Here is a 9,407-nt window from a genome sequence, read left to right on the forward strand (position 1 = left end):
CTAAAAATATAAAAATTGGCTGGGTGTGGTGGTGCATGCCTGTAGTCCCAGCTACTTGGGAGGCTGAGGCACAAGAATCACTTGAACCCAGGAGGCAGATGTTGCAGTGAGCTGAGATTGAACCACTGCACTCCACCCTGGGTGATGGAGCAAGACTGTCTCAAAAAACAAAAAAAGAAAGAAAAAAGAAAGAAAGAGTAATGATGATGGTAAAATAAAAAAAAAAAAACAGAAATAACCTGAGTTTAAGCCACTGACTTAACCAACTTTGAAAACACTCTACCTTGCATCTTATATTGTAGGATAATCTATTTCCTTTATAGTTGAAGGTACGTGAGTCAAGGGATCATGTCACTTGTGCCAAAAAGCCTCCTCATTAACCTGCTCCTATACACAAAAGATCAGAAAAAAGAAAAAGAGAAAATTGATTAGTAAAATTAAGAAGTCCATGTCCAGGTTGTTTAGCAGGAGATGGTATGGGCAGGGCTGGGGGTGTTGGAGAAGGGGCAGTAGGCCATGCTCTACTATTTCTGTAATCTTCAGCAAGTTTTAATCACTATGGACCTCTATTTTACCATCTGGTTGGTTTTTGGTTTATTTTTTAATTTTTAATTTTTAATTTTATTTTTTATTTTTATTTAGTGTGTGTGTGTATGTGTGTGTCTGTGTGTGTGTATGTGTGTGTTTAAGTGGGTGGAGGAATCCTCTGAGCCATTACATAACTCTGTTCTCTGAATCGGGACAGTTGAAAACACTTCACACAGCTTAAATCAGAGGTCCTCAAACTTGATGCATATTGGAAACATCTGGAAAGTTTTCAGAACTGTCCAATGCACAGGCCATGACTTGGACCAATTAAATCCAAATCTTATGAGGTTCAGGGAGAGGCATCAGTATTTTGTAAAGCTTACCAGTTAAATCTGATATGCAGGCAAAGTTAAGGACCACTGGCTTAGAGGGACCATCCAAATTCAGGAATGGGTGTCCACTCATTGTCAAAAAGTGGGAAAAGGCAAGGGCAGGAGTCAGCAACAGTGCACATGGACTGCTCTGAGTTTGGGATCCTTGCCCACTAATGAGAGGGTTTGTTCAGATTACAGCTCCCAGTAGCTGCCAAAAAACTCTATGAGGAACCTAGAGATGAAAGCTGAGGAAGAGATTCTCGCTTCGCAGCTTGAAGGGTCACTCAAACTTGTGCAGAAGTTTCGGATTCACACTGATAAAGATGCACAGTTCACTGCCACCCTAGAGATTTCCAGCCTTTCAGTTTGGGGATGAACTAAAAGGAGAGCCATCACTGTAGAGAGAAAAAAATAGTCCTTCCTTAAATAACTAAATTAAACTTAATATTTTTTGGAACAGAATATCATGCATTCCAAATTCAAGTTATTCTCTCATGTTAAATTTTTAAAAGCAAAGTTGCTTCTACTATTAGGCGAGATATCAGGATGTGAAATGCAGTTAATTCTATTTGATAGTGAAGCTCCAGGAACACCCTGCTCTTTGACCAGCTCCTCCCTCATCAGCTGCCCAGGGTCACCCCAAAATTGGGTCAAGCTGGCACAGTTGACCAGCACAAGCTGGTCATGCCTGCCTGAAAATAGCTCTCCTGTAAGAAGGGGGCTGCGGGAGAAGGGGCAACTCCATGGGAGATTTCAAGGAGGCTGTGTGAAACAGAGGGAGGGACACTAAGTGACAAGTCACTATTCAGCTGGCTCACCCTGGCCACACTACTCTGAACAAGTCACTTCACCTATCTGGATCTTAATTTCTTCTTTTATAAAGTTAGGCACTTGAGTCCCATGGTCTTCGAGGTCCCTGTCAGACCCAAGTTTGATTTTTCTCCATCCCTTGGGAACAGGGCAGTCCATCGAACCATCAGCATAAATAGAGAGGAAACAAAATAGGGGCTATAAATTCCAGCTCTTACAGAGCTCGGCAGATAGTGTGAGAGAGTGAAGCCATGGGTGGAGACTGTGGCCAAAACAAGACAGTTTGACCCAACTAGGATGCATGCCCCATCTAAGGGGCACAGCTGCTATTCAACTTCATGTATTTGTTGCCATGTGGGGAGACCTTACAATTTTTTTAGGAAAAAAAGTAAACCCAGATTTTTTAATGTAGACTGCTGATTGTTATATCATGGCAATAAATTCTTTAAAAATCTCGTGTCAAATAAAATACATCTGTGCCCAGATACAGCCTGCAGGCCTGTGGTTTACAGCTCTGACACAGAGGATTCTATGATATGATAAAAGTTTATTCTTCACAATTGGGCCTTTTTAGTAGATTGGTCAACACTGTGCAGATCTTTCTTTAGATACACTGTGCAGATTTTAGGCAGAACTGGAGTAACAACTTAGGTTCATGGACCTGCTGCCTCTCACCCCAAGGAGCTGTACTGCTCCCTTCAGTCCAGGACTGGTGCCTACTGCCCCTTCCCTATGCCCCTCTGTGCAGCTGGAAGTTCTGCCCATTCAGGAAGGTGCTGTAGCTCAAGACATAGAAGCCACTCCAACCTTTCCCACACCAACTCCTTCCCCATTTAAAGCTGAGACATGGCCTCCAACATAACCCTGACCCAGCAGATCGTGTGTGTGTGAGCAGAAACCATAGATGAGGACAGTCAGGGTGGGGGAAGAAGCAGTAGCAACAGCTCAAGTTATTGCCCCTGCTCTCCAGCCCCAATGGTCAGGTGGTAGGAAGTGTGCTCACTAATGAGACTGGGGCCTTGTGAATGTCCTCAGATGGATCCACGTCTTGGTCCATACTAACTCTGCTCAGTTGTTCCTAAATGAAAAATGAGAATGTCAGTTGAGTTTCTTATTTCACTGTGGCTTTGAGAAAGAAAATATACTCAGGCCTTATATCAAACACATTTATTCTTAAAGCGAGAAGCTCATCAAGGATAGCTAGAGGAGAGTGAAATATTTACAGTAGAAAAGTATGGATGCTAGCCAAACTTCAAATTCTGTCACCGCAGAGTTATTCCGATAGTACTTTTCCACCATGGCACATCACACATGTTAAAATTAACTGCATTCTTGTAACACCTCTCAATGGTTGTGCACAATAATAGAAGCAACATTCTGGGACTCTTTTTCTTAAGGTCCTACAGAATGAATTTATGCACACACGAAAACAAGTATAATACAAAACATTCAAAACAAGTCACATCCATTTTTTTAAAAAAAAGAAAACAGCAAGATGAAAATAGGCAAGGGATGGGTTGCTACTTCTACGTGCAAGGTACTGGATTCTTGCATTGAGAATCCTAGTGTCGGGCCTCACGTCAAACATCACATCAAAAAAGTGTGCAGAAAAATGAGTCACCTTCAATATGAAGGATGTGAGTCGTGTACACTGACAACGGTCTCAAAGATACAGCATTATTGCAGGAGGAATGCCTGTGTACAGAGTGGACCATCTTATGAGGCCAAAAACTCATGAGTTATCAGATGACCATTCAGATATTTGGGTTAAACGATGACAGTTTTCTGGTTTAATCAAGGCACTTGCAAAGAGCTATCTTTGACATGACATGAAGTCCCTACGTGTTGTTAGCCATTGATGATGGCATGGTTTTTCTATACCAAGCATTCTATAACAAGAACCCAAGCCTGACAGTTTGATCACAAAGTCACTTATAACATCAGGACTACAAAGCCAGATTTGCTTAAACTTTCCCCAAATTATGATTTTTTATAGAACACATCTGAACAGAAAAGCTTCACTTAAGATCTTGATTCTCCAGAGCTATAATTCATCTTCTTTCTCCAATACCACCCACATTCTTAAAGGTTATTTAGCTTTTCTCCACAAGGATACATAGAATGGATCTTTTTCCCCTCCAGAAATAATTTCCCCAGGAAAGAATTGTAAAACCAACTTAAAAACACAAAATAACCTTACATTTTTCCACCAACAATGATCAGACCTCCTACTCCTCTGACTTAAGCTTCAGATCCCTTTGTGTATACTTTTCACACATTCCTCATACCATTAACACAGCTTTCCATCACCATCAGCCATCCTTCCTCAACTTTTCCTTGCCCAACATGAAAGCTAGTGGATTGAGAGGGAAGGAGGAAGGGCACTGAAAAAGTATTACCTTTATAAAAATAGTTTTCAACCTGTTACTTGATCCTCCAAAGCCAAATTGGGTAGCATCATCTGTACAGACCCCCACACTAAATTCTCAAGTGTCTTTCTTTTCCATAGCCAGGTCTCAAAAGCTCAAATCTAAACCTACTGATGGAGTAGCAAAGGCTTCCTAAAATTGAGCAATACAGACCTAGGATTGCATAGGGGAATATGACAAGTCAAGACCAGTTACATTGTTGCTTAATTCATCGATAAGAGGCCAAGTTCTCCATTCTCCCCCAGCTCTGCCACTCTGGGAAGAGCCCACTAGCCAGCCTCGGACTGCCAAAGATTGTTGACTCTAACTCTGTCTTAGGAGACGTCTGGTGGAATGCACAGTCCTGGGGTGCCATCTGTGTCTGCACCCCATCAGGCTTCCATTGAACATGAACAATTCTATAATTCTGACCATCATTGTTGTCCCAGAAGACTTGCCCATTAGCATGGTAAGAAATGCAGAACTCAATTTTCTGCTCAGTTGGAATGACAGGGGGTAAGTCAATGGCAAATGAGAAGGTATCACTATCTGAGCCACCATACACATTTTTCATATAGACACAGTCTACATCAGTGTAGTTTTTCCAAGAATCGAAAGTGATACGGATCTGAACTTTCTTCTCAAAACTCACATTTTTGACTTTAACAGTCCCTGTCACTGTTCGCTCTTGCAACGAGCAGTTCTCCAGACAGACAAAGTTCTTCTGAAAGTGGCTCCGGAAACTTAAGTAATCGGTTGAAGGCTGAGGGAAATCTAAAATCAAGTTTTTCTCCTCGTGGCGTTTTAAGGCAGAGGAGATATCATTAAGGTCCAAGAGATCAAACTGGAGATCCCACGCTGGTTCTTCTGGGAGGTCGGAGAAGACATGGATCGCGGTGAGAGAGAGGCCCTTGGAGTCAGCAAACACAACGCGCTTCTTGGCTTGGTTGTGTGAGCACTTCCAGTCATTCTGTGATTTGGCTTCGTGTTTTATGTTGAGACATGATTTCAGGGGCTTTAATTTATTCACAAAATGTCTTCGTTGAAATTCATCATAAGGGCCCAGGAAACTCTTCACAGGTGGTGAATGAGCCAAGCAAAGCCTCATGGCCACATCCACGGGCATGACTGAACTTGTCAAAGGACGTGGATCTAAAACCTGGATCATTCTGGAATGCAAAAGGAAGACGGATTATCACCTGGATCGGAAATGCTCTTCCCCAGTGCCAAATACATATGTACTATTTTTGTGCTGACTGAATTATAGCCAGTGCAGTAGATATCAGGCAGGTGCTATCATATGTAGTAAAAGAGAACAGTACTAAGCGATCAGATCTTCTACGTCTACCTCTACCTTTGGCCGGCTAAAGGCTGTTAATTGCTTAAAACACTTAGAGGGTGATGGGGGTCTCAGTTTCCCCATCTGAGAAATAAAAGGGTTCAACTTGATTATCTCCAAGGCAGCCTTGAGAACTGTGTGCTCTGTTCTGGACCAGTGGTCCTCAAACCTGTCTGGTCACTATGCCTAGGGAATTCATTTTCTTTCTTTCTTGTCTTCCCTCCTTTCCTCCTTCCCTCCTTTCTTCCTTTCTTTCTTTCTCTGTCTCTCTTTCTCTTTCTTCTTGCTTCTTTCTTTCCAATTCCTGGGACTCAGAACTACTGAGGCAGAACTTCTGGGGCTAGGGCCAAAGAATGGATATGTTCTTAAAGCTTCCCAGGTGATTCTAATGACCAGACAGGTTCAGGAGCCACAGTTCCAGACCCTCTGCTCCCTCTGGCTACGTTGGCTTATTTTGCTGCTAAATTGATTGACACTTCTCTGGTAAGGTAATTCACTTGAAAAAACACAAAAATAACATGCAACAGTTTTGAGAGTGAGAAGGCTAGAGAAGAAGTCAAAGAATTATCTCTGCACTTTGATTATCATGCTCTTATTTTTCACAAATAACCACTGAAATACAAGCCAACAATTCATATGCACTTAAAAACTATATAATTGATAATTCACCTAAAGAGATGCCCATGACAAGTCCACATTTAAGTGGAAAAACTGATTACCTGAAAGTTGGAGTGTTTTAAAATATACATTTTATATATATAAACTTATAAATATTGAAAAACTCTATAGGAAACACATCTTTCCTAATAATTTAATAATTATTACTTCTGGGTGATAGGATTATAGATTACATATTTTCATTTTTGTTCTTTTTTGGCATTTTCTAATAGACATTTATAAGTAGAAAGACAATAAACCCATTTAAAGTTTTAAACATGACTATGCTCAGCAATATTAAACCAAGAAGCATCCATAAAGAAGACTTTTCTCTGACCTTTAGCCCTCATCATATATTTCCAAGCTTATGGTATTAGGATTTTTTTCCCTATCTTAGCCTTACAAGTAAGAGGTGTGTATATACTGTACATGACATTTCTCAGTCTGGCTTTAGTAACTCTCCTCACAGCAGCTCTAAACATGTATGCAAGTGGTCATTATCACAAAAATGTGTAATAACACTCGCAGAATTTACTGTATTAGCTCTGGGGTTTTTCTGGGAGATCTGCAAGCTTAGAATAAACAAATGAAAGCTAAAGCTATATTTGTGGGTCTAATAATAGTTAATAGGCAGGATTTTTAGAGAAGTCTGCTAAGCTATGTCTGGATACGCTATTTAAAGTAGTTTTATGGGAGGTTTTTTTTTTTTTTCACTTTTTGCATTTATAGACAGACAGTTTTAGTTTGGGTAATCCTTGGAACTTTAAGTCCTGGACAAGAGTTAAAAGTAATCGTTTGCTCAAACTCTTGAGATTTTGCTATGGCAAACTGTGATAAGAAGGACGAATGAATGCAAACGTCGTCCTGTAATTTTTTTCCCCCAAGCTAAACCACCTAACCAGCAATGTCAGAGTGCTGTTCTCACCACTTCAGCTGCCCGAGTCTTTGGGACATTTGTGCAGGACCAAAAGAACAGCCGCATCCATGAGAAAATCCGAACAAGCTGATTCACGTTAAGATAATTTCTGCTTTAAGATGCTGATTACTAAAATAGGCTCTGCTTAAGAAATAGAGCCAAATTTCTACACCTCCAAGGCCTCTCGGTTGCCAGATTCAACTAACAGTGAATTCAACTAACAGATTCAACTGACAGTGCAGTCAGTCCACTTGTCCTCCTCCCTAAGGTGTCCATTTCCAGAGATGACAGAACTGAAACGCCCCCCAACTTCCCCACAGCTGCGCGTTCCCCTGTGTTCCTAGTACGCAGAGTTGCAGCGAACCTACCTGGTGCAGCTCATTAGGCAGAGAGGCGGCGGACCGTAAAAGCCAGCACCCGCTGCTTGCACAAATTCGAACCACAGCTCCAGGCCTTGCCCCTTCGGCGGTCGCTGGGAGAGACTGAGGGCCCGGCGCCTAGAGGCCGCTTATCTGCTCCCAAGCACGTGACCCGATCCCTGGGACCAATCGCCGGGCCTCGAGCCCCATGGCGCGACCAACCAGCGCCCAGCTGGGGCGCAAGCCCTCGCCACGGGAACGTGATGGCCCCGGGGCCGGACGTGCAGAGAGCGAGCTGGGCATCCCGGGGAGGTTCTGGGACTCCGTGGCCAGCTGGAACCAGCCGCGTAACGGGAACCCTGGGCTAGGGGCCGGGCAGGCACGTACCGCATGCAGCGGGCGCCGGCCAAGAGAGAGCGCAGCCAGCATCGCCCAGGCGGGGCGCCAGTGCCTCAGGCTTGGGGCGGCTGTTACTTGGGAATAGCTTTGTGGGTCACTGCGGGTGAATCTGCACACAGAAGATGTGGCTCAAACCGAATGTGTATCGCATTTGAAATGTTTATATCGTTCATTACCCTGTGTATCCGCATTTCTCCCTCACCTTAGCCTGCGCGACCCCAAACTGGCTGCATGCTTTTCAATTAGTATGAGTTCACAGATGCACCACACAGTAGACAGCTGCCGGGAATTACCAACTTATCTAACAAATGTTGTTAGGAAAGAATACGAGCCCCATAAAACACTAAGGTGGCATTTAATTAAAAGACACTTTGTATTTCTGTCTATTCTTCAATTTTCTCCCCTGCGGGGAACACTAAAACCAGAAGTGAAATGACCCTTTTCACACATACAGCCGGTCAAGAGGCAGCAGTCAACCCAAACCCCTTACTCAATTCTGACGTCCTTTGGCAGTGGTGTGGAAATCAAAATGTTAAAATAAAATTTAAAAAATCACGCCGTATGTTTCATGAGCCTGCTGAGCCACTCACTTTCGCTGAGGTTTCATTATTTTGATTAGTTTGAGGAATTTTTAGACCATCATTTACAACTGTAAAATTAAATGTCTAAGTCAAGTCTAAATTATTTTTATAAAACCCACGTCCTAGTTTTGCTCTACTAATTGAGCTATCCATTAGTCAATTAAAATATACAAAAATTCCTATGTCTTTTAAACAACTGTCAAACAGTGGAATTGTTAAAATTATTAGAGTGAAGAAAAAAATCACACTGAATATCACTGGGAAAGGCACTTCATGCCTGGGTTTTATTTTTGAAATGAAATATCTAACTAATGGCAGGTCTTCTAGCCCCTTTAGCTGAACCAAAACTAGCTGGAAGGTCTTTGGATTGACACTTACTAGCTACACGAATCTAGGCAAGTTCTAACCTCAGTATCCTCGTGTGTAAAACGGAGATAGTAATGTTCTGAGGATGAAGTAAGATGGTGCCAATGAACAGACTCAGCACGATGCCCAGCTCCTGTGTTCAACCCGGGCTAGTTCCCAAGTTTCTACTTGATCTCTCAGCTAGAGTTTTTACTCTATCACCTCAAGGTGCCTGGTGCCTGAGCTAAAATATTGAGACTAGCTGCTGCTTGTTGAGCCTTTACTCTGTGCCAAACACTATGTGCTATCAATTCAATCCTCACAACAACCCTATGTGATATGTCCAATTATTAATCCCATTTTAGAGAAAAGAAAACGGAGACACTGAGTGGTCAGGAAACCTGCCCAGTGGATCACTTGAGGCCAGGAGTTCAAGACCAGCCTGGCCAACATGGTGAAATGTTATCTCTACTAAAAATACAAAAATTAGCCAGGCATGGTGGTGCACACCTGTACTCTCAGCTACTCTGGAGGCTGAGGCAGGAGAATCGCTTGAACCCGGGAGGCGGAGGTTGCAGTGAGCTGAGATTGCACCACTGCACTCCAACCTGGGCAACAGAGCGAGACTCTATCTAAAAAAAAAAAAAAACCTGTCCAGGATCTCACAGGTAGAGCAGGGATTAGAGCCTGG

At 42.7% G+C, this 9,407-nt stretch overlaps 1 protein-coding gene across 1 annotated transcript; it reads right to left on the reverse strand.

Moving 5' to 3' along the window:
• Positions 1-2,864: 2,864 nt before the first annotated feature.
• Positions 2,865-7,805, reverse strand: PPP1R3C (protein phosphatase 1 regulatory subunit 3C). The gene is made up of 2 exons (XM_002820971.5): positions 7,401-7,805; positions 2,865-5,289 (listed from the first exon to the last, which is right to left on the reverse strand). The coding sequence occupies exons 1-2, from the start codon at positions 7,412-7,414 to the stop codon at positions 4,350-4,352; spliced, it is 954 nt and encodes a 317-aa protein (XP_002821017.2). The 5' UTR covers positions 7,415-7,805; the 3' UTR covers positions 2,865-4,349.
• Positions 7,806-9,407: the final 1,602 nt, after the last annotated feature.

Source organism: Pongo abelii, chromosome 8 (genome assembly GCF_028885655.2).
Source record: "Pongo abelii isolate AG06213 chromosome 8, NHGRI_mPonAbe1-v2.0_pri, whole genome shotgun sequence".
NCBI lineage: Eukaryota > Metazoa > Chordata > Mammalia > Primates > Hominidae > Pongo > Pongo abelii.